At 51.7% G+C, this 15,159-nt stretch overlaps 1 protein-coding gene across 1 annotated transcript in view; it reads right to left on the bottom strand.

Annotated features, from left to right (window-relative positions):
• Nucleotides 1–15,159, bottom strand: part of LOC119963597 (disintegrin and metalloproteinase domain-containing protein 12-like) — a 604,211-nt gene that overhangs the window by 497,779 nt on the left and 91,273 nt on the right. The window contains exon 4 of the mRNA XM_038792928.1: nt 12,439–12,515. Coding sequence (XP_038648856.1) covers nt 12,439–12,515 — 77 coding nt within the window. The remainder of the gene's footprint in view (nt 1–12,438; nt 12,516–15,159) is intronic.

Genomic DNA, 15,159 nt, shown 5'->3' with positions numbered 1-15,159 from the left:
ATTGAATGTCAAGGGGTGGTAGATAGATCCTCTCCTGTAGGAGATGGTCATTACCTGGCACTGTGTGGTGTGAATGTAACTTGCCCCTTGTCAGCCCCAAGCCTGGATATTGTCCAGGTCTTGCTGCATTTGGACAGGGACTGCTTCATTATCTGAGGAGTCGCGAATGGTGCTGAACATTGTGCAGTCAGCCGCAAACATCCCCACTTCTGACCTGATGATGGAAGGGAGGTCATTGATGAAGCAGCTGAAGATGGTTGGGGCGAGGACACTACCCCAACTTAATGCATTCTATGCTTGTTTCGACCAACAAACCGATGTCAATTGACCTAGCTGTCTCCGACACACCCATACCTATTGTCACAGATTCCAACGTCAGATCGGTCATCTTAAAAGTGAACGCTCGGAAAGTGATAGGTCCTGATGGGGTCCCTGGTTGTGGACTCAGATCCTGCGCAAACTAGTTGGCAGACATCTTCAACCTCACCTTACTCCGTTCTGAGGTCACCAATAGCAGAAGGTGTAATACCTGCCCCTTTACCTCTTCCATGCTTAACATCCCAGGCCCAAAACACTCATTCCAGGTTAAGCAGCGTTTCACTTGCATCTCTTCCAATTTGGCTACTGCATTCGCTGCTCCCAATGTGGTCTCCTCTATATCGGAGAGACCAAACGCAGACTGGGTGATCCTTTGCTGAGCATCTTCGGTCTGTGCGCATTCAGGACCCTGGCCTTCCTGTTGCCATTTTAACACAAGATCCTGCTCCCTTGCCCACATGTCTGTTCTTGGCCTGCTGCAATGTTCCAGTGAAGCTCAACACAAACTGGGGGAACAACACCCCATCTTCCGGTTAGGCATGCTGCAGCCTTCCGGCCTGAACATCGAATTGACTAGCCCCTAGTCGCCACTTTCCGGCGCCTGTTCGGGGAGGCTGGTACGGGAATTGTCCGGGCTGCTGGCCTGCCTTGGTCTGCTTTCAAAGCCAGCGATTTAGCCCTGTGCTAATTCACCAACTTCAGACGATTAGCTCCAATCCACCGCGACCCATTTGTTTTCATCCCATTTCATTTTAACTGTTGTCTACCATTTCTTTCTTTCTTCCCATTCCTTATATATATTTATCCCCCCTATTTTATCCCCCTTTGCTTACCCTTTCTTTACTTTGCTTCCCCTTCCCGCCCCCCACATCTACATCTGTCACAGTTTACACATTTTTGGCGGGAATTCAGCTTTTGGAGTGGGCGGAGCTGCAGAGTCGAGCGGTGAGTATTTAAATTCACTGCTTCGCGGATTTGAGTCTTTTCGGCGGGAATCCAGCTGTTGGGGTGGGTGGAGCTGCGGGAATCCAGCTGTTGGAGTGGGCGGAGCTGTGGGAATCCAGCTGTTGGAGTGGGCGGAGCTGCGGGAATCCAGCTGTTGGAGTGGGAGGAGCTGTGGGAATCCAGCTGTTGGAGTGGGCGGAGCTGTGGGAATCCAGCTGTTGGAGTGGGCGGAGCTGCGGGAATCCAGCTGTTGGAGTGGAAGGAGCTGTGGGAATCCAGCTGTTGGAGTGGGCGGAGCTGTGGGAATCCAGCTGTTGGAGTGGGCGGAGCTGTGGGAATCCAGCTGTTGGAGTGGGAGGAGCTGTGGGAATCCAGCTGTTGGAGTGGGAGGAGCTGTGGGAATCCAGCTGTTGGAGTGGGCGGAGCTGTGGGAATCCAGCTGTTGGAGTGGGAGGAGCTCTGTGAATCCAGCTGTTGGGGTGGGAGGAGCTGTGGGAATCCAGCTGTTGGAGTGGGCGGAGCTGTGGGAATCCAGCTGTTGGAGTGGGAGGAGCTCTGTGAATCCAGCTGTTGGGGTGGGAGGAGCTGTGGGAATCCAGCTGTTGGAGTGGGCGGAGCTGTGTGAATCCAGCTGTTGGGGTGGGAGGAGCTGTGGGAATCCAGCTGTTGGAGTGGGCGGAGCTGTGGGAATCCAGCTGTTGGAGTGGGAGGAGCTGCGGGAATCCAGCTGTTGGAGTGGGCGGAGCTGTGGGAATCCAGCTGTTGGAGTGGGAGGAGCTGTGGGAATCCAGCTGTTGGAGTGGGAGGAGCTGTGGGAATCCAGCTGTTGGAGTGGGAGGAGCTGTGGGAATCCAGCTGTTGGGGTGGGCGGAGCTGCGGGAATCCAGCTGTTGGAGTGGGAGGAGCTGTGGGAATCCAGCTGTTGGAGTGGGCGGAGCTGTGGGAATCCAGCTGTTGGAGTGGGAGGAGCTGTGGGAATCCAGCTGTTGGAGTGGGAGGAGCTGCGGGAATCCAGCTGTTGGAGTGGGCGGAGCTGCAGGAATCCAGCTGTTGGAGTGGGCGGAGCTGCGGGAATCCAGCTGTTGGGGTGGGTGGAGCTGTGGGAATCCAGCTGTTGGAGTGGGCGGAGCTGTGGGAATCCAGCTGTTGGAGTGGGCGGAGCTGTGGGAATCCAGCTGTTGGAGTGGGCGGAGCTGCGGGAATCCAGCTGTTGGAGTGGGCGGAGCTGTGGGAATCCAGCTGTTGGAGTGGGCGGAGCTGCGGGAATCCAGCTGTTGGAGTGGGAGGAGCTGTGGGAATCCAGCTGTTGGAGTGGGAGGAGCTGTGGGAATCCAGCTGTTGGAGTGGGAGGAGCTCTGTGAATCCAGCTGTTGGAGTGGGCGGAGCTGTGGGAATCCAGCTGTTGGAGTGGGCGGAGCTGTGGGAATCCAGCTGTTGGAGTGGGCGGAGCTGTGGGAATCCAGCTGTTGGAGTGGGAGGAGCTGTGGGAATCCAGCTGTTGGAGTGGGCGGAGCTGTGGGAATCCAGCTGTTGGAGTGGGCGGAGCTGCGGGAATCCAGCTGTTGGAGTGGGCGGAGCTGTGGGAATCCAGCTGTTGGAGTGGGAGGAGCTGTGGGAATCCAGCTGTTGGAGTGGGCGGAGCTGCGGGAATCCAGCTGTTGGGGTGGGAGGAGCTGTGGGAATCCAGCTGTTGGAGTGGGAGGAGCTGTGGGAATCCAGCTGTTGGAGTGGGCGGAGCTGTGGGAATCCAGCTGTTGGAGTGGGAGGAGCTCTGTGAATCCAGCTGTTGGGGTGGGAGGAGCTGTGGGAATCCAGCTGTTGGAGTGGGCGGAGCTGTGGGAATCCAGCTGTTGGAGTGGGAGGAGCTCTGTGAATCCAGCTGTTGGAGTGGGCGGAGCTGTGGGAATCCAGCTGTTGGAGTGGGCGGAGCTGTGGGAATCCAGCTGTTGGAGTGGGAGGAGCTGTGGGAATCCAGCTGTTGGAGTGGGCGGAGCTGTGGGAATCCAGCTGTTGGGGTGGGCGGAGCTGTGGGAATCCAGCTGTTGGAGTGGGCGGAGCTGTGGGAATCCAGCTGTTGGAGTGGGAGGAGCTGTGGGAATCCAGCTGTTAGAGTGGGAGGAGCTGTGGGAATCCAGCTGTTGGAGTGGGCGGAGCTGTGGGAATCCAGCTGTTGGAGTGGGCGGAGCTGTGGGAATCCAGCTGTTGGAGTGGGCGGAGCTGTGGGAATCCAGCTGTTGGAGTGGGAGGAGCTGTGGGAATCCAGCTGTTGGAGTGGGAGGAGCTGTGGGAATCCAGCTGTTGGAGTGGGAGGAGCTGTGGGAATCCAGCTGTTGGAGTGGGAGGAGCTGTGGGAATCCAGCTGTTGGAGTGGGCGGAGCTGTGGGAATCCAGCTGTTGGAGTGGGCGGAGCTGTGGGAATCCAGCTGTTGGAGTGGGCGGAGCTCTGTGAATCCAGCTGTTGGAGTGGGCGGAGCTGTGGGAATCCAGCTGTTGGAGTGGGCGGAGCTGTGGGAATCCAGCTGTTGGAGTGGGAGGAGCTGTGGGAATCCAGCTGTTGGAGTGGGCGGAGCTGTGGGAATCCAGCTGTTGGGGTGGGAGGAGCTGTGGGAATCCAGCTGTTGGAGTGGGAGGAGCTGCAGGAATCCAGCTGTTGGAGTGGGCGGAGCTGTGGGAATCCAGCTGTTGGAGTGGGCGGAGCTGCGGGAATCCAGCTGTTGGAATGGGCGGAGCTGTGGGAATCCAGCTGTTGGAGTGGGAGGAGCTGTGGGAATCCAGCTGTTGGAGTGGGCGGAGCTGTGGGAATCCAGCTGTTGGAGTGGGAGGAGCTGTGGGAATCCAGCTGTTGGAGTGGGCGGAGCTGTGGGAATCCAGCTGTTGGGGTGGGTGGAGCTGCGGGAATCCAGCTGTTGGAGTGGGCGGAGCTGTGGGAATCCAGCTGTTGGAGTGGGCGGAGCTGCGGGAATCCAGCTGTTGGAGTGGGAGGAGCTCTGTGAATCCAGCTGTTGGAGTGGGAGGAGCTGCGGGAATCCAGCTGTTGGAGTGGGCGGAGCTGCGGGAATCCAGCTGTTGGAGTGGGCGGAGCTGCGGGAATCCAGCTGTTGGAGTGGGAGGAGCTCTGTGAATCCAGCTGTTGGAGTGGGAGGAGCTGCGGGAATCCAGCTGTTGGAGTGGGCGGAGCTGCGGGAATCCAGCTGTTGGAGTGGGAGGAGCTGCGGGAATCCAGCTGTTGGAGTGGGCGGAGCTGCAGGAATCCAGCTGTTGGAGTGGGAGGAGCTGCGGGAATCCAGCTGTTGGAGTGGGCGGAGCTGTGGGAATCCAGCTGTTGGAGTGGGCGGAGCTGCGGGAATTCAGCTGTTGGAGTGGGAGGAGCTGTGGGAATCCAGCTGTTGGAGTGGGCGGAGCTGTGGGAATCCAGCTGTTGGAGTGGGCGGAGCTGTGGGAATCCAGCTGTTGGAGTGGGCGGAGCTGTGGGAATCCAGCTGTTGGAGTGGGAGGAGCTGTGGGAATCCAGCTGTTGGAGTGGGAGGAGCTGTGGGAATCCAGCTGTTGGAGTGGGCGGAGCTGTGGGAATCCAGCTGTTGGAGTGGGAGGAGCTGTGGGAATCCAGCTGTTGGAGTGGGAGGAGCTGTGGGAATCCAGCTGTTGGAGTGGGCGGAGCTGTGGGAATCCAGCTGTTGGAGTGGGAGGAGCTGTGGGAATCCAGCTGTTGGAGTGGGCGGAGCTGTGGGAATCCAGCTGTTGGGGTGGGTGGAGCTGTGGGAATCCAGCTGTTGGAGTGGGCGGAGCTGTGGGAATCCAGCTGTTGGAGTGGGAGGAGCTGTGGGAATCCAGCTGTTGGAGTGGGAGGAGCTGTGGGAATCCAGCTGTTGGAGTGGGAGGAGCTGTGGGAATCCAGCTGTTGGAGTGGGAGGAGCTGTGGGAATCCAGCTGTTGGGGTGGGAGGAGCTGCGGGAATCCAGCTGTTGGAGTGGGAGGAGCTGTGGGAATCCAGCTGTTGGAGTGGGCGGAGCTGTGGGAATCCAGCTGTTGGAGTGGGAGGAGCTGCGGGAATCCAGCTGTTGGGGTGGGTGGAGCTGCGGGAATCCAGCTGTTGGAGTGGGAGGAGCTGCGGGAATCCAGCTGTTGGGGTGGGTGGAGCTGCGGGAATCCAGCTGTTGGAGTGGGCGGAGCTGTGGGAATCCAGCTGTTGGAGTGGGAGGAGCTGTGGGAATCCAGCTGTTGGGGTGGGCGGAGCTGCTTTGCTGATTAAACAGCCGCCATCGGGTCTTTGGGGATACATTTGAAGAGTGACATCACAGCAAAGCAGTGACCTGATTGGCTGTTAAGGAAAGTGCTCCAATTAGCAGTCGCTGGGAGAAATTTAACTCTTCGTGTGTTGGTAAGTATTGTGATTGGTAAGTAAAATCTTTATTCCTTTCACTTATTCATCATTTGATATTATATTTGAAATCAGTTAGGGCAGCACGGTGGCCTAGTGGTTAGCACAACCGCCTCACGGCGCTGAGGTCCCAGGTTCAATCCCGGCTCTGGGTCACTGTCCGTGTGGAGTTTGCACGTTCTCCCCGTGTCTGCGTGGGTTTTGCCCCCACAACCCAAAAATGTGCAGAGTAGGTGGATTGGCCATGCTAAATTGCCCCTTAATTGGAAAAAATAATTGGCTAATCTAAATTAAAAAAAAAAAATATTTGAAATCAGTTAAGGTAAAGGGTAAAAATGGCAGGAGATCCCAGACCCGTGTTATGCTCCTCATGCTCTATGTGGGAGTTCAGGGACGCGGCCGATGCCCCTGACTTCTTCATGTGCAAGAAGTGTGTCCAGCTGCAGCTCCTGTTAGACCGCATGACGGCTCTGGAGCTGCGGATGGACTCACTTTGGAGCATCCGCGATGCTGAGGAGGTCGTGGATAGCACGTTTAGCGAGTTGGTCACATCGCAGATTAGGATTGGTGAGAGAGACAGGGAATAGGTGAGCAAAAGGCAGAGAAAGAGCAGGAAGGCAGTGCAGGTGTCCCCTGCGGTCATCTCCCTCCAAAACAGATATACCGTTTTGGATACTGTTGGGGGAGATGACTCACCAGGGGAAGGCAGTAGTAGCCAGGCTCATGGCACCATGGCTGGCTCTGCTACACAGAAGGGTGGGAAAAAGACTGGCAGGGCTATAGTCATAGGGGATTCAATTGTAAGGGGAGTAGACAGGCGTTTCTGTGGTCGAAAACGAGACTCCCGAATACAGAGACCCGGGTGCTCGGGTCAGGGATGTCTCCGATCGGCTGCAGGACATACTGAAGGGGGAGGGTGAACAGCAAGTTGTCGTGGTGCATATAGGCATCAACGATATAGGTAAATAACGGGATGAGGTCCTACAATCCTACAATCAGAATTTAGGGAGTTAGGAGATAAGTTAAAAAGTAGGACCTCAAAGGTAGTAATCTCAGGATTGCTACCAGTGCCACAGGACAGTCAGAGTAGAAATTCAAGAATAGTCAGTATGAATACGTGGCTTTAGAAATGGTGCAGGAGGGAGGGGTTCAGATTTTCTGGGACATTGGAACCGGTTCTGGAGGTGGTCGGATCATTACAAATCGGATGGACGACACCTGGGAAGGACTACAACCAACGTTATCAGGGGTGCTTTTGCTAACACTGTTGGGGAGGTTTTAAACTAATGTGGCAGGGGGATGGGAACCAGATTAGGAAGTTAGAGGTCAGTAAAGAGGCAGCAACTAATGCCAGTAAGGTACTAGATAATAAACTCATTGTGACTAAGGGGAAGAGTAGACAGGGAAGAGATGATGAACGCAAAGGGACAGGTGGTCTGAGGTGCATTTGTTTTAATGCGAGAAGTGTAGCAGGTAAGGCAGATGAACTTAGGGTTTGGATCAGTACCTGGGAATATGATGTTATTGGTATTGGTTTAGCTCACCAGGCTAAACCGCTGGCTTTTAAAGCAGACCAAGCAGGCCAGCAGCACGGTTCGATTCCCGTACCAGCCTCCCCGGACAAGCGCCGGAATGTGGCAACTAGGGGCTTTTCACAGTAACTTCATTGAAGTCTACTCGTGACAATAAGCAATTTTCATTTTTTCATTTTTCATTACTGAGACTTGGTTGAGGGAAGGGCAGGACTGGCAACTAAATATCCCAGGGTATAGATGCTTCAGGAGGGATAGAGAGGGAGGTAGAAGGGGTGGAGGAGTTGCATTGCTCGTCAGAGATGATATCACAGCTGTGATTAAGGAGGGCATTTTTGAGGATTTGAGCACTGAGGCAATGTAGGTAGATCTAAGATATAGGAAGGGTGCAGTAACATTTTTGGGACTTTACGACAGGCCTCCCAAAAGTGAGCGTGAAGTAGAGGTACCAATATGTAGACAGATTATAGAAAAATGTAGGAACAATAGGGTGGGTGTGATGGGAGATTTTGACTTTCCCCAACATTGAATGGGACTCAGGTAGTGTTGGAGGCGTAGATGGAACAGAGTTTGTAAGGAGCATCCAGGAGAGTTTTTTAGAGCAGGATGTAAATAGTCCAACTCGGGAAGGGGCCATACTGGACCTGGTATTGGGGAATGATCCCGGTCAGATGTATGACGTTTCAGTCGGTGATTACTTTGGGAATAGCGATCACAATTCCGTAAATTTTAGAATACTCATGGACAAAGACGAGGGTGGTCCTGAAGGAAGACTGCTAAATTGGGGAAAGGCCGAGTATAACAAAATTCGGCAGGAGCTCGGGAATGTGGATTGGGAGCAGCTGTTTAAGGGTAAATCCAGATTTGAAATGTGGGAGTCCTTTAAGGAAAGGTTGATTAAGATTGCAGGACAGACATGTCCCTGTGAAAATGAGGGATAGAAATGGCAAGATTAGGGAACCATGGATGACGGGTGGAATTGTGAGACTAGCTAAGATGAAAAAGGAAGCATACATAGGATCGAGGCAACTTAAAACTGATGATGCTTTGGAGGAAAATCGGGAAAGTAGGACAAATCTCAAACGCGCAATAAAGAGGGCTAAAAGGGGTCATGAAATATCTTTGGCTAACAGGGTTAAGGAGAAACCCAAAGCTTTTTATTCGTATATAAGGAGCAAGAGGGTAACTAGAGAAAGGATTGGCCCACACAAAGACAAAAGAGGAAATTTATGCGTGGACTCAGAGGAAATGGGTGAGATTCTTAATGAGTACTTTGCATCGGTATTCACAAAGGAGAGGGACATGACGGATGTTGAGGCAGGGGATGGATGTTTTAATACTCTAGTTCAAGTCGGCAGAAGGAAGGGGAAGTTTTGGGTATTCTAAAAGGCATTAAGGTGGACAAGTCCCCAGGTCCGGATGGGATCTATCCCAGGTTGCTGAGGGAAGGGAGGGACAAAATAGTTGGGGCCTTAACAGATATCTTTGCAGCATCCTTGAGCACGGGTGAGGTCCTGGAGGACTGGAGAATTGCTAATGTTGTCCCTTTGTTTAAGAAGAGTAGCAGGGATAATCCAGGGAATTCTAGACCTGTGAGCTTGACGTCAGTGGTAGGCAAACTGTTGGAGAAGATACTGAGGGATAGAATCTATTCACATCTGGAAGAAAATAGACTTATCAGTGATAAGCAGCATGGTTTTGTGCAGGGAAGGTCATGTCTTACAAACCTAATAGAATTCTTTGAGGAAGTGACAAAGTTAATTAATGAGGGAAGGGCTGTAGATGTCATATACATGGACTTTAGTAAGGCATTTGATAAAGTTTCCCATGGCAGGTTGATGGAAAAAGTGAGGTTGCATGGGGTTCAGGGTGTACTAGCTAGATGGATAAAGAACTGGCTGGGCAACAGGAGACAGAGAGTAGTGGTGGAAGGGAGTGTCTCAAAATGGAGAAAGGTGACTAGTGGCATTCCACAGGGATCCGTGCTCGGACTATTGTTGTTTGTGATATACATAAATGATTTGGACGAAGATATAGGTAGTCTGATGAGCAAGTTTGCAGATGATACTAAGATTGGTGGAGTTGCAGATAGCGAGGAGGACTGTCAGAGAATACAGCAGAATATAGATAGATTGGAGAGTTGGGCAGAGAAATGGCAGATGGAGTTCAATCCAGGCAAATGCGAGATGATGCATTTTGGAAGATCTAATTCAAGAGTGGACCATACGGTCAATGGAAGAGTCCTGGGGAAAATTGATGTACAGAGAGATCTGGGAGTTCAGATCCATTGTACCCTGAAGGTGGCAACACAGGTCGATAGGGTGGTCAAGAAGGCATACAGCATGCTTGCCTTCATCGGACGGGGTATTGAGTACAAGAGACAGCAGGTCATGTTACAGTTGTATAGGACTTTGGTTAGGCCACATTTGAAATACTGCGTGCAGTTCTGGTCGCCACATTACCAGAAGGATGTGGATGCCTTGGAGAGGGTGCAGAGGAGGTTCACCAGGATGTTGCCTGGTATGGAGGGTGCTAGCTATGAAGAAAGGTTGAGTAGATTAGGATTGTTTTTGTTGGAAAGACGGAGGTTGAGGGGGGACCTGATTGAGGTCTACAAAATTATGAGAGGTATGGACAGGGTGGATAGCAACAAGCTTTTTCCAAGAGTGGGGGTGTCAGTTACAAAGGGTGATGATTTCAAGGTGAGAGGGGGAAAGTTTAAGGGAAATGTGCGTGGAAAGTGTTTTACGCAGAGGGTGGTGGGTGCCTGGAATGATTTGCCAGTGGAGGTGGTAGAGGCGGGCACGATAGCATCATTTAAGATGCATCTGGACAGATATATGAACGGGCAGGGAACAGAGGGAAGTCGATCCTTGGAAAATAGGAGACCGGTTTAGATAAAGGATCTGGATCGGCGCAAGCTGGGTGAGCCGAAGGGCCTGTTCCTGTGCTGTAATTTTCTTTGTTCTTTGTTCTTTGATGTTAGTTTCTTTGCCGTTTGGCCTTTCACACCTTTTGTTCTCTCTGGGGACTGCCAATAGAACCCTTGGTTTCTGTGGCTATTAGCACTCTGTTCCCTTGGTTTCTGTGGCTATTAGCACTCTGTTCCCTTGGTTTCTGTGGCTATTAGCACTCTGTTCCCTTGGTTTCTGTGGCTATTAGCACTCTGTTCCCTTGGTTTCTGTGGCTATTAGCACTCTGTTCCCTTGGTTTCTGTGGCTATTAGCACTCTGTTCCCTTGGTTTCTGTGGCTATTAGCACTCTGTTCCCTTGGTTTCTGTGGCTGTGACTCAACTTTTATTCTCTCACTCCACAGTATAAATATTTCTCATTTTCTCTGTCTTTTAGCTTTGACAAAAAGTCACCTGGACTCGAAACGTTTCTCTCCCTACAGATGCTGCCAGACCTGCTGAGATTTTCCAGCATTTTCTCCTTGGGAACACCTCTTCTACGATAGTCCTCCACACCGGGGCCCCGCAAGGCTGCGTACTCAACCCCCTGCTATACTCCCTGTACACATGCGGCTGCGTGGCACAATTTGCCTCCAATTCCATCTTCAAGTTTGCTGAGAACAAAACGAGTCAGGATAGAGAAGGGAGATAGAGAACCTAGTGGAGTGGTGCAGCGACAACAATCTCTCCCTCAAAGCCAGCAAAACTAAAGAGCTGGTCATTGACTTCAGGATACAAAGTATCGTACATACCCCTGTCTGCATCAACGGGGGCGACGTGGAGGTGGCTGACAGCTTCAAATTCCTCGGGGTGCACATCTCTAACAATCTGTCCTGGTTCACCCACAATAATGCTACGACCAAGAAAGCACAACAGCACCTATACTTCCTCAGAACCCTCGCTAAACTGGAGTCAATGGGAATCAGGGGGAAACTCTCCGCTGGTTGGAGTCAAACTCGGCACAAAGGAAGGTGGTTGTGGTGGTTGGAGGTCAATCATCTCAGCTCCAGGACATCACTGCAGGAGTTCCTCAGGGTAGTGACCTCGGCCCCAACCATCTTCAGCTGCTTCATCAATGACCTCCCTTCCATCACAAGGTCAGAAGTGGGGATGTTTGCGGGATGACTGCACAATGTTCAGCATCATTCGCAACGCCTCAGATAATGAAGCCGTCCCTGTCCAAATGCAGCAAGACCTGGACAATATCCAGGCTTGGGGCTGATAAGTGGCTAGTTACATTCACGCCACATATGTACCAGGCAATGACCATCTCCTACAAGAGAGGATCTAACCACCACCCCTTGACATTCAATGGCATTACCATCGCTGAATCCCCACAATCAACATCCTGGGGGTTACCATTGATCAGAAACTGAACTGGATTCGCTTTATTAATACTGTGGCTTCCACGGCAGGTCAGAGTCAAGGAATCCTACAGCAAGTAACTCACCTCCTGAATCCCTAAAGCCTGTTCACCATCTGCAAGGCACAAGTCAGGAGTGTGATGGAATATTCCCCATTTGCCTGGATGAGCGCAGCTCCAACAACACTCAAGAAACTTAACACCGCCCAGGACAAAGCAGCCCCGCTTGTACCATCTACCGACGAACCGTGGCAGCCGTGTGTACCATCGACATGATGCACTGCAGTAACTCACCAAGGCTCCTTAGACAGCACCTTCCAAACCCAAGACCTCTACCATCTAGAAGGACAAGAGCAGCAGATACCTGGGAACCCCACCACCTAATAAAAATAATAATTACTTATTGTCACATGTAGGCTTTAATGAAGTGACTGTGAAAAGCTCCTAGTCGCCACATTCCGGCGCCTGTTCGGGGAGGCCTGTACGGGAAGGTTTCCCTCCAATCATTCACCACCCTGACTTGGAAATATATCTCCGTTCCTTCACTGTCGCTGGGGCAACATCCTGAAACTCCCTCCCTAACAGCACAGTGGGTGTACCTACACCTCAGGGACTACAGCTGTTCAAGAAGGCAGCTCACCCACCACCTTCTGAAGGGCAACTCGGGATGGGAAATAAATACTGGCCTAACCAGCGATGCCCACATCCTTTAAATGATGTTTAAAAACATTTTCCCGACTCCTTTCACACTCTTTTATATCTCTGGCTCCCCTCGCGCACTTTGAATCTCCCATAGAACTGACCGTACACGAGCCCAGGATGCCGTAACATTAATATTAAATAGAAACTGCTCACCAACGTGCATATTCAAGACAGAGTGAGCACTAACACGAGCCCAGTGGATGACTGAACGAACCTTACTGGTCCTTCTACAAAGTGAGATTTACTCACGTGTTTCTGCTGAGTTCCAGTGTTATGTCCTCTCCCTCCAGCTCCATTGAGATGCTGATATGGTTCGGATAGACCCTCTGTATTGAGAACAATTATCTGTTATTAAACCATGATGTGCTCACTGAAACTCCCATATTTCTCACAGGATAGTAATTTATTTGAAGAGTAAATACTGGGGGGGATTCTCCGTCCATCCACTCCAGCAGGATTTCCCATTCCCGCTGCAGTGAATGCAGTACTGGCTGAGACGCCAATTCTCCCTTCTCACTGGGAGCAGCCACAGTACATAGAACATAGAACATAGAACGATTCAGCGCAGTACAGGCCCTTCGGCCCACGATGTTGCACCGACATGGAAAAAACTAAAGGCCATCTAACCTACACTATGCCCTTATCATCCATATGCTTATCCAATAAACTTTTAATTGCCCTCAATGTTGGCGAGTTCACTACTGTTGCAGGTAGGGCATTCCACGGCCTCACCACTCTTTGCGTAAAAAACCCACCTCTGACCTCTGTCCTATATCTATTACCCCTCAATTTAAAGCTATGTCCCCTCGTGCTAGCCACCTCCATCCGCGGGAGAAGGCTCTCGCTGTCCACCCTATCTAACCCTCTGATCATTTTGTATGCCTCTATTAAGTCACCTCTTAACCTTCTTCTCTCTAACAAAAACAACCTCAAGTCCATCAGCCTTTCCTCATAAGATTTTCCCTCCATACCAGGCAACATCCTGGTAAATCTCCTCTGCACCCGTTCCAAAGCTTCCACGTCCTTCCAATAATGAGGCGACCAGAACTGTACGCAATACTCCAAATGCGGCCGTACCAGAGTTTTGTACAGCTGCAACATTACCTCATGCCTCCGGAACTCAATCCCTCTACCAATAAAGGCCAACACACCATAGGCCTTCTTCACAACCCTATCAACCTGGGTGCCAACTTTCAGGGATCTATGTACATGGACACCGAGATCCCTCTGCTCATCCACACTGCTAAGAATTTTACCATTAGCCAAATATTCCGCATTCCTGTTATTCTTTCCAAAGTGAATCACCTCACACTTCTCTACATTAAAATCCATTTGCCACCTCTCAGCCCAGCTCTGCAGCTTATCTATGTCCCTCTGTAACCTGCAACATCCTTCCGCACTGTCTACAACTCCACCGACTTTAGTGTCGTCTGCAAATTTACTCACCCAACCTTCTGTGCCCTCTTCTAGGTCATTTATAAAAATGACAAACAGCAACGGCCCCAGAACAGATCCTTGTGGTACGCCACTCGTAGCTGAACTCCATTCTGAACATTTCCCATCAACTACCACTCTCTGTCTTCTTTCAACTAGCCAATTTCTGATCCACATCTCTAAATCACCCTCAATCCCCAGCCTCCGTATTTTCTGCAATAGCTGACCGTGGGGAACCTTATCAAACGCTTTACTGAAATCCACATACACCACGTCAACTGCTCTACCCTCGTCTACCTGTTCAGTCACCTTCTCAAAGAACTCGATAAGGTTTGTGAGGCATGACCTACCCTTCACAAAACCATGCTGACTATCCCTAATCATATTATTCCTATCTAGATGATTATAAATCGTATCTCTTATAATCCTCTCCAAGACTTTACCCACAACAGACGTGAGGCTCACCGGCCTATAGTTACCGGGGTTATCTCTACTCCCCTTCTTAAACAAAGGGACCACATTTGCTATCCTCCAGTCCTCTGGCACTATTCCAGTAGCCAATGATGACATAAAAATCAAAGCCAAAGGCTCAGCAATCTCTTCCCTGGCTTCCCAGAGAATCCTAGGATAAATCCCATCAGGCCCCGGGGACTTATCTATTTTCACCTTGTCCAGAATTGCCAACACTTCTTCCCTACGCACCTCAATGCCATCTATTCTAATAGCCTGGGTCTCAGCATTCTCCTCCACAATATTATCTTTTTCCTGAGTGAATACTGACGAAAAGTATTCATTTAGTATCTCGCTTATCTCCTCAGCCTCCACACACAACTTCCCACCACTGTCCTTGACTGGCCCTACTCTTACCCTAGTAATGGGGCAAACCCAGAATGGAGAACCCCGGCCAATATCTGCATGAATACATGGCTCCCTCCACCTTGAGAACCTCTACAGGATTTTACAGAAGGACCAGTTACCTCCTGGAATGGCCAGAGAATATCGCAGAAGGCTACTATTCAGCCCTTTCAGTCTGTTTACGCTCTTTCCAACGAATGTCAACTTGCTCCCACCCAACCTGCCATCATTCGGCAGCCTGGCTCCCACCCAACCTGCCATCATTCGGCAGCCTGGCTCCCACCCAACCTGCCATCATTCGGCAGTCTGGCTCCCACCCAACCTGCCATCATTCGGCAGCCTGGCTCCCACCCAACCTGCCATCATTCGGCAGCCTGGCTCCTACCCAACCTGCCATCATTCGGCAGCCTGGCTCCTACCCAACCTGCCATCATTCGGCAGCCTGGCTCCCACCCAACCTGCCATCATTCGGCAGCCTGGCTCCCACCCAACCTGCCATCATTCGGCAGCCTGGCTCCCACCCAACCTGCCATCATTCGGCAGCCTGGCTCCCACCCAACCTGCCATCATTCGGCAGCCTGGCTCCCACCCAACCTGCCATCATTCGGCAGCCTGGCTCCCACCCAACCTGCCATCATTCGGCAGCCTGGCTCCCACCCAACCTGCCATCATTCGGCAGCC

Source organism: Scyliorhinus canicula, chromosome 3 (assembly GCF_902713615.1).
Source record: "Scyliorhinus canicula chromosome 3, sScyCan1.1, whole genome shotgun sequence".
NCBI classification, from domain to species: domain Eukaryota; kingdom Metazoa; phylum Chordata; class Chondrichthyes; order Carcharhiniformes; family Scyliorhinidae; genus Scyliorhinus; species Scyliorhinus canicula.
The sequence above is the reverse complement of the archived record's forward strand: the minus strand, read 5'-3'. Positions and strand labels throughout refer to the sequence as shown.